The sequence below is a fragment of the Zootoca vivipara genome, chromosome 3 (assembly GCF_965207765.1).
Source record: "Zootoca vivipara chromosome 3, rZooViv2.hap1.1, whole genome shotgun sequence".
Classification (NCBI taxonomy): domain Eukaryota; kingdom Metazoa; phylum Chordata; class Lepidosauria; order Squamata; family Lacertidae; genus Zootoca; species Zootoca vivipara.
The window spans coordinates 27627008-27646695 of NC_142586.1; the positions used below are offsets into that span (position 1 = coordinate 27627008).

The 19688-nt window shown below is 43.8% G+C and overlaps 1 protein-coding gene across 6 annotated transcripts in view; it reads left to right on the forward strand.

Annotated features, from left to right (window-relative positions):
• Positions 1–19688, forward strand: part of GREB1 (growth regulating estrogen receptor binding 1) — a 92512-nt gene that overhangs the window by 44565 nt on the left and 28259 nt on the right. For 5 of the 6 annotated variants that reach the window (XM_088665732.1, XM_035109833.3, XM_088665735.1 and 2 more), the window contains 7 exons: positions 9043–9225; positions 10796–10939; positions 12277–12390; positions 16212–16334; positions 16624–16794; positions 16941–17126; positions 18540–18890. In XM_088665732.1, the coding sequence (XP_088521858.1) occupies positions 9043–9225; positions 10796–10939; positions 12277–12390; positions 16212–16334; positions 16624–16794; positions 16941–17126; positions 18540–18890 (1272 nt within the window). The remainder of the gene's footprint in view (positions 1–9042; positions 9226–10795; positions 10940–12276; positions 12391–16211; positions 16335–16623; positions 16795–16940; positions 17127–18539; positions 18891–19688) is intronic. The other variant, XM_088665737.1, reaches the window with a different exon arrangement.

Here is a 19688-nt window from a genome sequence, read left to right on the forward strand (position 1 = left end):
TCGTCGTTGTGATTTTTTTTTTAACAATTTAACCTTCTGTGCAGATGGTTGAGCTTAAGGAAAGGTACGGAGTGAACCTCTATTTTGCAGCTGCCGCGTTACCTTTTATCCAGTCCAAGGTTAAACTCATTGTCAGTTCAGCTTGCATTTACAGTTGCTCAGGCGACACCTTGAATTACTAGGCCATTTATGGACATTTCCATTGCCAGCTGTCTTTGATCTCATCTTGTGTTGATATACAACCTGTTCCTCTTCTCTTTTGAGATGTGGTTTGTGATAGCAACCCATCAGTAAAGCTGGCTGCACGGAAACAGAGGCTCCCTAGGGTTGCCATATTTCTAAAAGTGAAAATCCGGACGCAAACGTTGTTGAGCCTTTTTTTCTGACACGGGTTGCCATATGCCCAGGTTTCCCTGGACATTTTAACCGATCCTCGGACATTCTGTCCGGACGCTATTTTTGACGGACAAATCCAAGATATGCCTGGGAAATTCCGGACATACAGAAACACTGCTCCCTGCTCCTTTCTCAGTCTCATCACCATCTTTGTGTGTGTGTGTGTGTGTGTGTGTGTGTGTGTGTAGATGTTTGTTTATCTACAACTCCTATCCAGTGGGTTGTAGTGGTTAGAGTGTGGGTGTAGGACCAGGAAAACCCGGGTTCAAATTCCCACTCACCCGCTCCCTGAGTAGTTATACTGGGAAAGAGCTTCTGAGCTGTGGCTTCCTGAGGTCCAGTCCTAGCTGCACCAACTATTCAACACTCATGCCCCATAACTGCAATTCTAAGCATAGTACCTTGGAAATATGGCAGGCTGTTTAAGGCCTTTGTGGCATAGATTGAATCTAGGGCTGTGTGCATGCCTTAAATTTAAGGCACACCCCCTCACAAGAGAAAGAGTTGTGGGAACTGGTTTGTTAAGAGTGCTGAAAATCGTAGATCTCTGCGGCATAAACTACAGTTTCCAGCCTTCTTTGGGGGAAGAATATATGCCTTAAAATGTGTGGTGTGTGTGCAGCCTTTGCTCTTGGACTTGGACTAGTTGCGAAGGGTGACTTTGGGTCAGCCTCTCACTCTCTTTTACCCAACGTACTTTACTGATCTGTGAGGAGAAGAGACAGGGTTAATCTTAGGTAGGCTGCTCTAAGCAACTGGAAGGAAAAGTGAGATGCACATGTTGATGGATGGAAAGATGATTGTCTACTGTGTTAGAATTAGTGTGAGTGGGATAGGATCTTGGTACAGAACAAACTCTGGGGAGGAACAAAATGTGATGAGCACTAAACGAGGCAATTAAATAACATTTCCCCAAGCTACTAGTTAGGCCTGGTGTTTAACTCTGAAGAAACTCTGATTACTTGGTGCTCTGTCATGCACAGTCCTCGAAAGCTTCGCATATGGTGTCCCGCACCATATTGAATTCTTACGTATTTGAGAGTAAATGAATTTGCTGTTAGGGTTGCTCCTAACAATATTGCCAGGCAACAAGAAGCTACAAAGCGATGCCAATAAAAATCAAAAGGATGCAATGTGAGCCCAGTATAAATAAATTTGGGATCTGAGTTTACAACCAGCTTTGTGAGAAGTGGTAGAGCATATAACTTCATCTGGCAATAATGTGTCTTGCCATGAGATCTTGCTGACTTTGATGGGTCACAGTACAATTGGCCTGCGACCGTAAAGGAATTTAAAGGGCTGTAAATTTGTGGTGCGTTGTCATTTTAAAGATACAAGCAGTAATGTTGAACCACTCAGCCCATTCATGGCTAGCGCTATTAACAGCCTAAGGTTCCTAAGGCTGTTAACACAGAGGAAGTAGTATATGTGTTAATTGCACGCTAAACCAGAAGAGGGGGGGGAGTAGTAAGAAACATTTGGTAATAATAACGCTAAGGCTACAATCCTGTGCACACTCACTTGGGAGTAAGCTCTGTTGAACACAGTGGTGTGTCTTCTAAGTAAACACACTAAAGGATCAGGTTTAGCAGTTGTTTGCAATGCTTTTGTGTGCAGCATGTTGGATTATTGCCCTTCAAGTTATTTCTGTGTTCATTTCTAAACATTATGTTTCAGCATCAACTGAGCAGAAGTTCCCCTTGTGAGCTGGCAGAATTTCTGGTGGCAAGTTTGTTGGGCTTTGCTTTCTGCTTTTAAAATGCATGGCCCTGTCTAGTAAAAAACTTAAAAGTCAGTTCTGTATAAAACATCTGAAGCTGCACCTTTACAGGTTTCCTTGATAATGCGTACCTTCTTCATCAAGGTGCATATATAATCTTTGTGGCTAGGATATTTCAGTTGTCCTTAGGGAACCAAGCAATGGTGTTATGATGACACGAGCATTTCCTTGTGGCAGTCTGACCGCCACAAGAGAACAATGCCATCCCAGATGCATAACAGCATTAAGTAGGGATGGAACAGTCAGTCTATTTCCATCTGTGACATTTTCACATGTGCTTATCCATAACTTTGTTAAATGAAAAGTATATTCTTGTGGAAGCCAAAACACCTGATATTTCCTAGCAGTAGTTTTTGAAAGGAGGAAATGACAAATATCGGACGTGACTCAAATGTCCAGTCATTCCACCCCTGCACTTTGGTGATTTGTTGTTGTTTAGTCATTTAGTCGTGTCCGACTCTTTGTGACCCCATGGACCATAGCATGCCAGGCACTCCTGTCTTGCACTGCCTCCCGCAGTTTGGTCAAACTCATGTTCGTAGCTTCGAGAACACTGTCCAACCATCTCGTCCTCTGTCGTCCCCTTCTCCTAGTGCCCTCAATCTTTCCCAACATCAGGGTCTTTTCCAAGGATTCTTCTCTTCTCATGAGGTGGCCAAAGTATTGGAGCCTCAGCTTCACGATCTGTCCTTCCAGTGAGCATTCAGGGCTGATTTCCTATCACTTTGGTGATAGTCATAGATAATAGAACCATAGAACCACAGAGCTGGAAGGGACCCAAAGGGTCATCTAGTTGTGACCCCCTGGAATTCAGGGAAGTGGGAGATAAATGTAATCAAATCAATAAATGGGTGAGTAAATAAATCCTGCAGATGTTCAGAGATGCTCTTAAAAAACCCACAACCCTTTACACATCTCAGGGCAGAGTTCTTGCAGTGGAACAACTAAGCTCATTGACTCCTATATAGCCCCTAACCGGCACTGCTGAGCCAACTCAGAAGTTGTCTGGATTCTCTTTAAGACACCCTCCAGCTGGAATAGGCTTGGTAAGCTTGGCTTCAGATCAAGCCCTGCCTGCAAATAAGCTCAATATTTTTAAACTGATGGAATCAAATTTTATTTCTCTACTTTGGTATAGCTCTCTCTTGCTCTTTCTTTCTCTCTTTCTTCCCACCCATTTGTTTTCATAAAGCAGGGGGCCCTGTTTCTTCTTTAATCTCGTTTGATAACCTTGAAGGAATCTGTTCACAAAAGGGAAATGCACCCCCATCCAAAAGTGTCTTAAATGGTTTCCTGAGCATTTCTGAGCTGGCTCCACCACTGTCTGTGGAGATGCCCACAGGGCATATATAGGCTCGGAAGGAAACATATCTCTGCATTTAGTAATTTCCTGAGTAGCCTCTTTGACTTCTGTTTCATATTCATGACAAGCTAGTGAAATGCCTGTGGGGCATAAATCAAGTCCGTTTATTGATTTTGTTTAGAAGGTTGCTTTGGTGGTTCCAGCTTGCTTGCCTCCATGACTTACTTGCGTTGGTCATATTAGAGGTATCTTCTTCTTCTTCTTCTTCTTCTTCTTCTTCTTCTTCTTCTTCTTCTTCTTCTTCTTCTTCTTCTTCTTCAAGAAATCGCCATTCTGTCTAGCCTTCTTATGCAAAATATTGGCACCCTCTCCCTGCGAGGTGCAAGTATTCTAGCTATTAAGTGGTCTTTGTTCATCAGTGTGAGAGAACTTCCTCTCAGAAGCTTTTCACGGTACTTTTAGGAAACACATGTCCTATGTATCTCAAAATCAGTGCCATGCATTAAGACAGAAAATATTGCAGGTCTCTGCATGGGGCGCTGAGACTCCTTTCCTGTTTGTTTTGTTGCCTTTCACTCCTCCACTTAACAGCCTCCCAAGCATTTCGCATCAATAACATTCATAAACTTCTAAATTTGCAAACCTATTAATACGGTTCTTTAGAATGAAAGAAAGGCGAGGGCCAAGAAGGGATAATATTTTTCACTAATGACCAACCAAAATTAGAAATTAAAACAAGGATGGGTAACCTGTGGCCCTCTCTATGTTGTTGGATTCCACCTTCCATTATGTCCAACCAGCATGACCAATGGTCAGGGGTGGTGGGAGTTGTAGTCCAACAACATCCCAGAGGATCATGAGTTCACCACTCTGCATTAGAATAATGAAAAGTCTTGATGAAAACAGTGGTTTCTTAACCTAGTGGCTACATCCCTATCTTGCTGAGAGGAAATTCTGTGGAGTCAGTTGCAGCACCCTGTGACACTTTAAAGATCATAGCTGCCACCTGAGGATTACATTTTATGTATCTGATGAAGTGAGTGCCCATTCACAAAGGTTTGTGCCGTAGTAAACTTCTTTGTCTTTAAGGTGCCATAAGACTGCTTCTTGTTGTTTCAGGGACGGCGCTCTCTATAAACTGGGCACCCTCCTCCTGCCATTGTTTCCCTGCCCTTCTCCCCCAGAACTTAAGGCCTCCTTGTTTTTCTTTCTCTCCCCCCCCTTCTTCTCTCTTGAGGAAAGTCCTGACATATAAACAGCGCAGCTCTTGTCTCTTGTGATTTGAGGACCCGCCCCCCGTGAGAAATAAAAGACAAAGGGACACATGAATTTAAGTTAATGGGTAAAATAAGGCCACAACTTTATTGGTTACAGGAAGTGAGAGGTATTGGTTTAGGCCAGGCACCCCCAAACTTCGGCCCTCCAGATGTTTTGGACTACAATTCCCATCTTCCCTGACCACTGGCCCTGTTAGCTAGGGATCATGGGAGTTGTAGGCCAAAACATTTGGAGGGCCGCAGTTTGGGGATGCCTGGCTTAGGCATTGGACACACGAGCAAGCTTGACTCCACCCTGCTCGGTGGGGAGTCATATAATGTTAACACCCAATGGGAGGAGCCTGTTTATGCAAATACAACTGGAAGCTTCCCCTGATGTCACCGGGGGTTGTGCCATGGCCCTAGCCACCAGCAGGGCATCGGACGGGATCCACGAGCGCCGGATCCCTTTAACAGGATACCCCTAAAAGAGGAGGGTTGGATGATGGCCACAACCAGTCCTCAAACACATGACCAATACTGTACACATTCAAATGCCTAACCACCAATACCCAAAAGTTGTGACGAATTGCTACGAGGTAGGCGAAAAAACCAAGAGGCCGGTGCCAATTAGCCAAATGGATAAAAAAACTCCTACCAGGCCCCTTGGGCAACCAAGGCAACCAACCAAAGTCCGTAGCAATGTCAAAGCAAAGAATAACCTAAAAGGAGGGTGGGCGGGAGATCCGATGTGGTGCAGCAGCAGAAAGAGGATTCGAACGCTGCCGCGCCGGCCTAAATGTAGTCAAACCCCGCCCCCCAGCCGGCCCCATTGGCCAGCTGAGAGGCTCAGCGCGGCAGCAGGGATAGGCTGGAGCAGGGGGGGCGTAAACAACCCCCCCCTGCTTAGCGCGGGAAGCGGCTCCCGTTCGCAATGTCTCCCCTCTCCAAGGAGGAGAGATCTTATTATCTTTCTCCTTTTTTTGCCAGAGAACTGTGTTTGCCCGGTTTATTTCCATGCTCACTTGTAGGAGGGCTTGGTAAAATTCTCTTGGGGGGGGGGAATGAACCAGGGTGGGAAAATATCAAGGATTCATTCTCTTATCCTGCTAGAAGAGCATTAGAGGCTTTTTGCCTGCCATGCAGAACCAAGCACTATCCTATTATTCAAAGGGTGCCCCTATATGCCATCTGAGGAGAAACAGGAATGTGCTTTCCCCCCTTCTGCCCCCTGCCCATGCCACCACTTCTGCAGCTGCCAGAAGGACCCCCCCTCTTGCTGAAACTTGCCGACGCATGGTGTTGCTCTTCATCTTTCCAACCCCTAGGGAATATGGGACAGTACTTGGTTCTGCCCGGCAGGCTGAAAACTGATAACACTCTTCAGGCAGGAAAAGAGAACCCCCAATTTTACCCACCCTGGTTCTTAATTGAATTCAAGAGAGTGGGGGCGAGGGGGGCATTCTGCAAGGCCGTTCTGTTTGTCTTCTTTGCCCCAGGGGCTACAGATCACATCCCCGTTAAAGGTACAGCAACTGGAATGACCATCCCATACCCTCCAACATTTCATTTCTCCAATGAAAATAGGGACATCCTATTCAACAACAACAACAAAAACAACAACAACATCCCATACATCTGACTAGGTTGCCCCCAGCTATTCTGAGCAGCTTCTAATATGTATAAAAGCATAATAAAACAGTAAACATTACAAAACTTCCCTATACAGGGCTGCCTTCAGACATCTTCTAAAAGTTGTAATTTACTTATCCCCTTGGCTCAGGGGCCACACAACTCCATACCCTCCCAGCACTTCTTTGATGAAAATAGGAAAAGCGGGGCATTATAGGCACTGGCGGAGGAAGAGGAGTGCAGGGGGGAAGCGCACTGTCCACGGCAGTACAATCCCGTTGGGGTACCACCGTGGATGCACGTCCACCCGCGCTGGGCGCCATGGCCCCACAGGCGGTGTGCCACGCCCTTAGGACGCGTGCCACGCCCCCACATGCTCTCCGCCCCCTTGTGCTGGAGCATGAAGCTCTGCCACTGATTCTAGGATCAAATCAGAAACCAGGAAGGCTTCTGTAAATCTGGGACTGTCCCTGGAAAATAGGGACACTTGGGGGGTCTGCCATGTTAAGATTCAATATCCAGAAAATGTCTAAAATCACACACATCTTTGTAATGTCCAGAAGTCAGGGGCAACTATGAAATGTGGTCCTTCCATTTTGAATCTGTATGGCCATTAAGAATAGAAGAGGAACTCTGCTAGATCAAAGCAAAGGCCTATAGAGTCCAGTGCCATTTCCCCCCCCCCCCCATAGTGGCTAAAAATAGATGCCCCTAAAAATCCCATAAGTAGGAGATGAGGGCAACTGCCCTCTCCTGCTGTTATTTCCCAGCAACTAGTAGATGTTTTGTCTGATCCTGGAGCTAGCATATAGCCATCGTGACCAGTAAGCATTGATAGTCTTATCCTCCACGAATTTGTCTTGTTGTTGTGTAGGTTGATGGCCATTATCACATTCTGGCATTTTATCTTCAGACGTCCAGCCTGAACAGGGAAATGGAACATTGGAAGCTGACATAGAGGGACCAGATGTAAAATAGAGGGCTCAGTTGTTCTCCCTCCCTGTAGTTCCTCTGCCCCCGCCTGCCCTTGGCCTCCCTTCTCCAAATGTCACAGCACCCAAGAGGGACGCTAGTCTCTCAGATGTGGTCTGGCGGAGTCAGCCAAATGTAATTAACATAGACCACTGAACACTCATCAGATTGTAACGGCCTTCGGTCACTCTTGATGCAGGCTGGTTTTGAACTGATGACCTAGAGGTGAAAGGGCTTTATCTGTCAGACTACAAATATTGATCTCTAGCCATCTTGCAGGCTCAGGCTTGTGACACAGATAAATTGGAACGCATACTGGATAGCTCGACTCTCCTGACCTTTGCCATATCTACAATGTATATGGAAAATCTGCTTTATGTAGCTTGCTTAGCGTATGAGCAGCCCTCTCCTATTATGTGTTAGGTCCAGATGTTTGTGTATAAGTGAGGCATTATGTAGAATGAGCATCCCATTTATTGAGTTGCTGGTACGATTAGTGTTGTGTTTTGATCCCTGTGCTTGCTGTAATATCATAGTATAGTAAGGCTGCCCCAAACTCACCCATGAAAATATTTCAAGGTGAAAGGGTGTGTTTCATAACCCCCTGCTTTCACATACTGTTCACTGCTTGCTACCCCCTTATATACAGATTCACTGCAAGTTTATTTGAAAACCAGAGGCTTCTACGTCAGACAATCCTATTATTATTATTATTATTATTATTATTATTAAACATATATACCACTCTTCATCCATAGATCTCAAGCTCACAACATAAAATTGCTATCATGTCTGATAGTCATTGATAGTCAGCAACACAATGACATAATGTGACACATCCATTCAGATTTACCTCACAAAGCCAAATCAGAGTGAGGAGGGAAAGCATGACGCTCACTCCGAATAGGTTTCCTGACTATACTATGTAGTCAATCAGATTTGGCTATAGGGTGATGTCACAAAACCCAATCAAATTATATGTCGTGTTTCCTGCTCTTACTTTGAATGCAGGCCTCCCCAAACAATTGCCAAACTAAGGAGGGTATGTGTGTTTCATTAGGGTGATGTTTTTTCATTAAATGTGCTTCCCTACCTGGCTTTGACTCAGTCCTGAATAAGATGCCTACAAAATAGAGGGAATGTTTGAAATAGGGCTGCAGATGTCTGAAAAGCAATATTTCCTGGTGTGTCCAAAGCCTAATCCTAGGGAAGCACAGGACAAGCACCCCGAAAGTTGAAGTGGCTAGAAATCAATATGAGAACAATTCCCCCCCCCCCCGAGTTACTCACATGCTAAAAGGGTCCTGTGAATCGGTCTTAATTGTTCTGGTCACTACTGTTAAAAACTAAAATGTGTAACCAAGTTTTGTAGCCATCCCATGGCATCAATTTGTCATTCTTTCCCATTTCCACCACTCTATTGATTGGTCTGTTTGGCATCCTTAACAAAGAGAAATGGGATTTCCACCCCTCTCCAAGATGTCACTAAAACTACAAATTAAAGAGACGGGGGAGTTATTAAATGCAGGCATTTATTTAGAAACAGTTGACACCCTTGCAACATTTATGTGTCTTGTGTGTGTGTGTGCGCGCGTGGAAAAAATAATTAAATTCCCAACAGCAACGCCAAACAACTTGGAAGTGCATTATCTATCCTATGTCGCTTATCTCTCTCCCATCTCTGTGTATGTTTATGTCATCAGGTTTCTCTGGCAATTGTATCGGCTGCGGCAGGAAAGGCTTCTGCTACTTTACTGAGTTTTCCATTCACATCAATCTTAAGTTGACCACTCAACCCAAGAAACAGAAACACTTAAAGTATTATCTGGTGAGGAATGCACAGGGAACTCTTACCAAAGGATCTGCAATCTGCTGGAAGGGAGCAGGTGAGATAATGAACCTGTCCCGTTGGAGCTCTGGAATTCCTCCAGAGGTTTAGATATGTGACTCCCTAGAAATAAATCTGAAATCGAGGGAGTCAATGAAAATTCTTTGAAAGCCCAATAAAAATACTTCAAAGAAATGTAAGCATTTACTCTGAACCAACTAGCCTGATAAACCTAAACAGCCCCTTGGTAGATGGGGCAGGGAGTGGAAGCAATTGTGCTTCCTTATGCCTCCAGTGGAATGTATCCATATGCACTGATGAGTTTTTCAATCTTCCTCCCCTCCCCCCCTTTTTTTGAGAAGGAAGGATTGGGCAAATCAGACTAGCAAGTCCACTCACTTAGGCACTTAGGTAAAAATGCCTAAATCAGGCCACTGTGGCGCAATGGCTGCATGTTGGATTTTGATGTTGGCAGCGCAGTTTCCAGTGTTTGTGCTACTGCGAAACTCATGTCCAATTTGCACTTTTCGGGGTGAGCAAATCTGCTGTTTGTATATTTACTAGCTGCCTTGTGCCTGGCATTGTTCAGGAATTCTAAGAAACTGAAAAATCAGTCTCGTTTCGAAAGGTGCAGTCTGCCATCTTGATTCAAAATGGTGTCCAATTTTATCCAAGCATAAACGAAAAAGTCTGTTCCCTGACATTAAGAACTATCCTGCAAAATTTGGTTAGAATAGTCGCAGGTGCCCAAAGGTAGAGTGAACAAACAACTTCTCGAAATATGCTGTAGATTCATGCTTACTGTGGGAAACATTGCAGGGAATGAGACAGAGATGCATGTGTGACAACCCATAGGGACATGTAGTACAAGCACATCAAGGGGCAGCAGGGTACACACCTGCTGTTGATTTCCAGATGTGCATATTTATTTTATGCTTTATAGAGTTTACAACTGCAAGCAGTATCCAACAAGTGTTTTACTCGGCGCTAGCCTATTAAAATTAATGGGCATGACAAAATTAGATCTACAGTGGTACCTCGACTTGCGAATGACTTGACTTGCGAATGTTTCGAGTTACGAACAGAGTTCCGTCCGCCATTTTGGATGCGGTTTAGATAGGATTTTTTCGACTCACGAATTTTTTTAATCCCCCCCATTGGCTTCGACTTACAATTTTTTCGACTTACAAAGGTCCGTTCAGAACAGATTTAATTCGTAAGTCAAGGTACCACTGTATTTATTTTAGTGGGTTCATTCCGAGTTAAACCTTGTTAGATACAACCCAGATGTTTATACGTAAGAAATACGAATTGACCTTTATTGGCTAGCCTTAGGCAAAGCCTAACTTTCCTTCATCTAACCTACCTCACTGAATTGTCACAGAGCTAAGGGGTTGCTTTGAACTCTTTGGGCAAAAGTGAAATACTTACAAACGACCGGATTGATGTAAATATCAGTTATCAGATACGAACAAAAATCGTTTCCCTCCATTTTGAACTAATAATATAAGTGAATCTGCCTTGTGCTAAAACAACAGAAGTTCTACTTTTGTAGAAGGTTTACAGATTTAAAATGAGCAGTTCTCACTGAATAAGCAGCATCTTGTTTGTTTTTTTTGCTTTGATAGAGTTCAGAAGCCGGCAGCTCTCATCCAGCACTTTTTCCAACCTGTTGTTCCAACCTCCAGAGAATACAGGCTCCTCAGCACCTGTCACGAATGAGCCAGTTATAGCTGCACATCCCATAGTTCAAGCAGGGATGCAACAGATGGGTAACTGAATCTTCTCTAGCATGTTGCAGTCTCCCATTTCCCTTCTGTGCATGCAAGGACCATTTGGATCTGTCTGTCCCAGCTTGGTGCCCTCCAGATATTTTAGAAGGCTGAAGGGAGTTGTAGCCCAGAACATCTGGGGGGCACCAGTTTGGGGACTACTGGCTTGGATAGCTGCTGGTGGAGATACAACAAGATGTCTTTGTGGATTGCAATCAGTTGGCATTCTGTTTGTGAGCATGAGCAGCGTGGTGGAGTTCAGTTATATGTGCCCCTGAGAAAGCCTCTTTCTGTGTGGGCAATCCCTAAAACAGTGATGGGCAGCCTTTGGAGCTTGGTGTGTCAAAATTCGCCAAAAAACTGTATTTAATAAACCAAAAACTAATGATTTAACCAAACCAAACAAAAAAACCCTTATTTATCACACAAAGTGCCCAGAGTTGTTGAGCTTTTTGGGGGGAGCTGCTGACCAAAATTTTGGAGGTTTTTTTTTGGGGGGGTGCAAAAGTTGCTTTGCTTTTTTGGAGGGGATGCCCCAAAGCTGCTGCGCTTTTTTGGGGGGGGGGGGAGAGAACATAAATAAATGACGAATAATACCTTCGCTGGAACTAACACGCAGCACCAACGTAGTCTACCAAAGCGACAAAAAACCAGCACAGAACGGGTTAAAAAACAAACCCAATCATAGTCTGCCAAAGTGCCAGAAAAAACAGCACGGAAAGGGTTAAAAAACCAATCTCTGGCTACCAGCAACAACAACAAAGGATCCGGGTTTTAACAGCGGAGACAAGTTGTAGCGGAGACAAGCTGTAGGAGGAGTGGGAGAACAAATGGGGGGGGAACCAACAGCAGCGTGAATAGGCCTATGGGCCACGTGCCAGCAGTGAGGGCTCTGCGTGTCACGTCTGACACGCGTGTCATAGGTTCGCCATCACTGCCCTAAAACATACTCACTGTGAGATGTTGCAGGATGGACTGGTGGCTTGTGACTGCCTTTTTGGCTTTGTTAGAAAGCAACTGAAGTTCCTCTTGTCGCTGGAGCCATTTCTGTGGATGAGAGCATGAAGACCCTTTCTGGATAAAATCCATTAGGTTTTTAAAAAAACTGAATTATCATTTCAAGAGGACATTCTTATGCATAGTTACTTGGGAGCAAATCCACTTGAATCCAACGGGATTTACTTCTGAGTAGACAAATGCAAGATTGCAGGCATTCTTTTCCAGCACAGAACTGTGAAGGCAAGTATTGGCTTGCTCTGTTGGATTATGGAAAGCCATGCATTTTTACGCGGATGAAGAAAGCCCCTCTAAAATTACTTCCTTTCTCATTGACCTAGCGCCTGACCACCTGCCAACAACAGCGAGCCTCCCAGTTTACAACGGCAAAGACTCTCCCCAGCAACACTCGATGAAAAGCAATGTCTCTCCCATGACGAGACCATCAGTATTAGGTACCTTTGCTTATGCATTTAATATATTCCCACCCTTTAGAGCAAGCCCTCGCACGGCAGTTTAACAAGGAACATGTTTCAAAACAAAATGGTTGAATAAAGTTAATTAAATGTGAGATTCAAAACACATGTAGGGTTCAACAATAAGATCAATTGAAAAACTTGGTGGTGTAAAATGAATCTTTGGGAACTACTTAAAGGCAAGGCGGTGTTTGTTCTCAAGGGAGAAACACGGCAACACTGCAATGGCCCTGTCCCTGGTACTGATTTGTCCATAGAATTGCTTCGTACCTTAACAGCAGGTAAAACACCTGCATGGCCTATGCTATGCCTATGGCACTATGGGTGGCCTTTTACACTGCACATATGAGCATCAGCTGAGCTTGGTCTTGAGCCTCTTTGCAATATATGCAGGGATATAGTTTGTGGTTGGCCAGTGTTTACCCGGAGAACTGATTCCAGAAGGTGCTTCTTGAAGACTACTGCTCAGCCCCATGACATTTGTGGTCTGGCACATTCCTAAGGGCCAAATTTCTTTCTGGCCAATCTTCAGGGGCCACATTCTCTGGGTGGGACCAGAGACCAGAGCAATGGATGTTCCCCACTGTTGGAAAGCTGGCCTCTGAGAGGCTTGCTTAGCCCCTACTCTGATGCCTTTTCAACACCAGGCAAAGACCTTTCACTTGCAGCTATCATTTTATTGTTTGATGTATTTTGTACTTTTATTGCATATTTCCCTCTTTTATTGTTTATTTTGTTGTAAAAATCTTACAAAACGCACAGAGATAGACATTCTCGCATTATCAGTTGATGGGAGGGCTAAATGTATACAAAACCTATTTTAAAAATAATGTACAGTTTCTTCTAGGCATCAGGAAAAGCAACTATGCCAAATGATATTCCTAATTTCTTTATTACATAGCTGGTTAATAAACTTCATTTACCTTATTCATATTGTTCTCTATTCTTTAACATTGTTGTTACGTCCAGTTTTTCCTAAGTATTTCTAGCTTATTTGGTTGGTGGGTGTTCATTGAACCTCTAGCACAGGGTTTCCCAAACTTGAGTCTCGAGCTGTTTTTGGACTACAATTCCCATAATCCTTGATCATTGGTCCTGCTAGCTAGGGATGATGGGAGTTGTAGTCAAAAACAAAACAAAACAAAAAACCAGCTGGAGACCCAGTTTTTGAAACCCTGCTCTAGCAATATGAAAGTTTTGCTCATTTATTGTGACATGCTCTGGAAATACTTCTACTGAAGGGCGGTGTATGAGTCCTTAAAAATAAAATGCAGTTCTTTGATTTCATGATGTACATTAATTCAGCAAGAAATGCTACAGTGGGTATTTCAGTCACTGTCCCTACTGTTATAATGCCACCTGAAATAATAGGTATATTTTGCAACCATTATTTGTACGGCAGCCCCATTGAAACCGATGAGACTTAATTTCTAAATAGATGGCTTTAAGGTCAGCTGAATCTTTCTGAAACGAATTGCCCTCCCTGCTCTGACAATTATTTTAAATCAGTACATGTGCCAGTTCTGAACAAACTTAACAAGGACACATTTTAATGTTCTGGGCTGCCGGAACGAAATCTTAGCACTTTCGGTGAAGAGCAACACTTCTCGTGCTGTAACTGTTCCACGAACATAGCACACAGTGCCAGGAATCAAAGTCTCCTATTCATAGAACAAGTACAGGACAATAAACATTACTGCAATCTTTGCTAGACAGCTCTGGCAAGCTGCTCCATTTCTTCATCTGATTAGCCAGGGGAGTAACTTGGTTTTGTGGACAGAACCAAATTGCTTGCTCATTTGGGTAATTGATTTCAGTCTTCTTCTTTTTTTTAAAGAAAGCTATCAAATTTGCTTACATACGTCAACTAGAGACCCTGACAGGGGATTTACAGTACTCGTGTTTGATTGACCCTGGGGCTTTTTCCCTGTGGGTTTGCTAGAGAAAGATAAATGAATGAATGGCTGAAAGGATTTGTGCTGCCATCATGTGGTTGTTGTTGTTGTTGTTTAGTCGTGTCCGACTCTTCGTGACCCCATGGACCAGAGCACGCCAGGCACTCCTGTCTTCCACTGCCTCCCACAGTTTGGTCAAACTCATGTTCGTAGCACGTGGTAGAATTTTAATATACATAAAAGAACCTCCCACCTCCCCTCAATGTTTTAAGGTTCTAAACTTGCACTTGTTAAGGGCCAAACTAGCCATGGAAGATTTTTTTGGTTTTGCTGGAGTTTTAACAGCTTTATGTGACTTCTTTGAAGATTGGAGAACAGGTGTTTCACTACTTCTGCAATCTAAATAGTCCCCTGCCTTGAGAATAGTCTGGGGAGGACATAGCAGGTACCTGCAATGCAATGGGAACAGGGAAACTCAATACCCAGTGATACCACATTATACTTTATTTGCAAAAAAAAAAAAGTAGCATCATGCTGTTGTGGCAGCTGAAGGAGGAGTTATTTCAGAAAGTATTCTGGCATATTATAATTATTATGAAATATTTATTTACATTTCACCTTTTTCTCTGAGGGGACTCAAGGCATCTTACAGATAAAAACAAGAGCAGCTAAAACATAGTAAGTCAATCATTAAAATGCAATTAAACATTAAACATTTATACATAGATATGCTTAATATATACCAAGAGAAACAGCACGGCGTTAGCCCTTTAATTAAAAGCAACCAGTTCCCAAAAAGCCTGTTGAAACAGGAAAGTATTTGCCTGTTGGTGGAAGGACAACAAGGAGGGAGCCAGTTTAGCTTCTCTAGGGAGGGAGTTCCAGAGTCTGGGAGCAGCCACTGAGAAAGCCCTCTTCCATGTGCCCATCAAATGTGCATGTGAGGATGTTGAGACAGAGAAAGGGGCCTCCTTCAAAGATCTCAAAACCCAGGCAGGGAATAAAGCTTGGACCTAAGCCATGCTTTACTCAAATAGCCATCAAATAAGGTTGAATATTCTCAATGTAAGCCATTCTCTTGCCCAAGAGGTAAGGCAGGTCATATGAGTGTGCAGCAGACACCTGATCTTAAAATAATGGCATTGCTGTCTGGTGCAGCATTTGGTGTACTGTGTTTCTTTTTCAAATGCTACTGTCCTCAGTTTGAAGGCAGAAATGGAGAGTATAAGCAATGCAGGTCTGCCAGTGAAAACAGTAGATCCAGGTCTTGTTCTTCTTCATATTGTCTATGATACTGTTTAATATTGTTGTATATTCTTTGTAACCAGTAGCAGGCAGTGTGGAGGTGTGGAGGTGTTTACCTGACCTCCTGGCAGGGGAGTTGCTTCTGTTTTCCTGGGAAGAAGAGGAGTGAGGTGGCAGGGAAGTTGGTGTGGTGAAAATGCACTGGCAGGAGCAACAGATTGCCTTGGCTGATGAGTTTGCACCAAACTAACCACTCTGCCTCCGCCTTCCTCTCCTCCCTCCCAATAAGCAGCAGGGACTCACCTGTTGGGAGGTCAGGTAAGCACCTCCATCCGCTATTGTTTGCATCTTCTAGTACTTCTCTAGTAGTTGCTGTGGATCTATGCTCTTCTCTGCTGGTGACGCAATGTGCCATTTCTAACTTCTGAAAATCTGCTTTATGGTTTGTTGAATGAACATAGATTGAGTACTATTGATATTGGGTGGGGTTTTATTTTTTTGTATGTATTTAGTTTTTGCATACTGCCTTGGGCCTGTGCAGAGGCAGAGCAATTTTATATATGTATATAAAGAAACTATTTCTGTGTTCAGGCATGTGCTTTTCCTGAAAAATGTGGGTCCTATTAAAATAGTAGTTTCTGGATTGTTTATGTTATCTAGGCACTTTAACAAACCCAGGGCCTCCTAAAAAACGCCACAAAGGGTGGTCACCTGAGTCTCCATCATCCAATGAAGCCTGGAATTTGCAGCCTAATCCACCACTCACAAGTAGAAGCAAAAATGGTAAGCGAGGATGACGATGTTGATGGAGATGATGATTTAAATGCCTCTGGGCGCATGCCTGCTTGTAAATTGGCAGACCTAAGAGCTGTGACAGCTGATATATTAAGTTGTTGGGTTGGGAAGGACAGCATTGATGGGAGCAATCAGTGCTTAAGTTTTATTTTTTGGCTCTGACAGGGTTTGAAAGTGGAAGTGGATTGTTGTCCTTCCCCCTTCAGCCAGCACATTTTAACAAGTATCTATGCTGCAGTCATTTGTTTCTGGTTAAACTCTCTAAATTGATTCATAGATGGAGGAGGAGGAGGAGGAGGAGGAGGAGGAGGAGGAGGAAGGCTGTCCTGCTTACCTCACGCTGCCTTGGCAGGACCAGTGTCTTCTCCAGTGGTGGCCTCTGGAGAGCCAGTTTCAGTTCCTGATAACTTGCTTAAAATATTTAAAGCAAAGCCCGTCATATTTAAAGGTAACATGTCACATAGTGTATACGGCACGCACTTCAAAATAAGTGCGGCCTACTTTTTTCTTTTCAAAAAACCCCTAAACTATTAAGACATTCAGTTATCTTGCCTTGGATACCTGGCATCTAATAAGCTGTACTTTGTTTCACAGGGCATGGAAATTTTCCTTACCTTTGCGGGAACCTTAGTGATGTCATAGTGAGTCCTCTCTTGTATACGTGTTACAAGAACGCGCAGTCTCTCTCTAGGGCTTATGAACAATATGGTGCCTCCACAATGCAGCCAATTTCAGAGGAGATGCAGCTCTTGCTAACAGTCTATTACCTCGTTCAGCTTGGTGAGTTTTCCTCCTTCAGACGAGAGCAAATATTTTGATATGAATAGGCAAATCTACAAACGGTAATTGAAAAAGACATTGAGGGGGGCATTCAAAGTAGAGTTCTTTCAGATGTGCAAGCTTGCCCAATGAAACAACCCCCGTTCCCTCACAAACGTGCTTCTTTGGGGGTTCTCCTGAACCCTCCCTGAGCCAGTTCCCAGGAGAGGGGATCACCCTGTTGCACAGGGAGAAGTCCTTGCGCAAGGCTTCTGTCAACAGTGAATCCTGCCCAGTACGTGAAATTCAATGTTGCACTAAGTTAAAGTCCCTTAGCAAATAGGGCACCTGCGTGCCAAGACCCCGTGATCCCACGGTTCTCTAGAGGGATAAATAACCACACACAGGACAACAGCATTTTTGGTTTTTGGCTTGAATATGGCCACAGCTTTATTGGTTACAGTAGAGATTTGTTTTGCGTAGGCATTGAGTAAGCAGTTCCTATTCCACTCCAGCCTGTCTGCTGGGAGTGCGTCTAAGGGTAAACCACAACGAGGGGGGGGAGCCCTATGACTTACATCTGTTAGGGGTACACCCCACAGAGCCCCCATTGGAGGAGTGGTATGCCCTAGGCCTGGGCATCAGACAGAGCCACTCCTCCTGGATCCTTTTAACAGGATACCCCTTCCCAAGGAGGGGCAGGCAGAGGTTCCAACCTCCCCTCCACCAAAGATCTAGGCTTACCCAGTGCCTTACCACCACCCAAGCCAGAATTGGCTCACCTAATAGGCACTTCTTCAGGTATCCCATGCCACTTATAGGTAAGCATCAGCAACTTAAATATGTATTGGAAGTGAATAGGCAGCCAGCGCAGATCTAAAAATGAGGGCAGTATGAACAAGTCTGTTTGTATCTGTCAAAATTCTGGTAGTAACTGCATTGAAATTAGAAATAGTAATAGTGGAACATCTAATGAGAAAGATGCAAACTTTCTCAAAACAACAACAACAACAACAACAATAATAATAATTTCATTTCTAAATGTATCTCCATATTTTACCAAGCATTATGATCTCCTGATATTATCCATTGCCACGTGGACTAGAATTATCACTTACAATAAGATGCAAATTGAACACTGTGGAGTTCTTGAGTTACCAGGGGATTGCATATAATTCATAGGCTACCTATTTTGCCTACAAAGGACATAGAGAGCACAAGATCTGCGGGTGGTTTTCTCATGCTGTGGAATTTGTCTTGGCCGGTGCAAAAGCAACAGATCATTTTGGGAAAGTCTGTGGCATGACATGCATGAACCCAAAACCATTAGCCCTTTAATTATGCTCAGAGCACGGCAAGGGGAGACCTAGCTTTGTTAGTAGATTTAAGTCCTAACCTTTGCCTGCTTTTGATGCCATGTTGATGTTTCCATAGCTTCAGACCAGGTGCCTTTGATTGAGGACTTGGAGCAGATCTTCATGCGTTCATGGCGGGAGTCTCATCTTTCTGAAATTCGTCAGTACCAACAGGCCAACCCACAAGCTTTCCCTCAGGTTCCTGGCCCAATTGCCCCAGTGACATCAGCTCAGCTTCCCTGGCTGGCGGGACTGGCAGCCAGCTCATGTAATGACAGTGTCCACATCATTGAGTGCAACTATTCTTTAGCGGAGGGGCTCTCAGAAATGTTTAAGATGCTCGTTGAGGGAAAGCTAGTGAAGACCAACTATGTGGTGATCATATGCGCTTGTAGAAACAGAACCATTGACTCTTGCATTGCTGTGACAGGTGAGCTGCTAAAGCAATACGTGGACCTTTCTAGCATTCTTGTTATGGAGTCACTTTGGCCTTAGCTGTTAGCAGGCTAATGGGCAAAAGGCTTTAACCGTCGGCATGTACAAAGTAGAATTTCATATACCTGGTGATGTACGAGAGCACGTTTGCATACTTTCCAACATTTCTCTGATGAAAATAGGGGTGTCCTCTTCAATCATCATCAATGATCATCATCATCATATATATTTTATATTTAATATTTAGATCCCACACATCTTGAGTTGCCCCAGCCACTCTGGGAGGCTTACAGAATATATAAAACATAATGAAACATTGGACATTAAAAACAACAACACTTCCCTATATAGGGCTGCCTTCACATGCCTACCAAAGGTTGTATAGGTTATTTATCTCCTTGTATGAGGTTACTTATATCCTTGACTTGGGGGTCATGTAACTCCATACCCTCCAACAGTTCTCCAATGAAAATAGAGAGATCTGAAGGAAAAGCGGGACATTCTGGGATCAAATCAGAAACTGGGCTGGCTTCTGTAAATCCGGGACTGTCCCTTGAAAACAGGGACACTTGGATCCAATGATTTTATATAGCATATTCTGTCTTTGCACTGCACACATATTTGGGTCTTCAGTCTTTTCTTTAGGTTTGCATGATCCGACAAAGGCGTCCTTTTGTGCCACACATAGGACGCCACTCTAAAGCTACACGCCTGAGCACTTATTTTTATTGCCCTTTATCACTGAATCGGAACAAAGATCAATTCGGGTTTTCAAAGGATTGCTGTTTGCTCC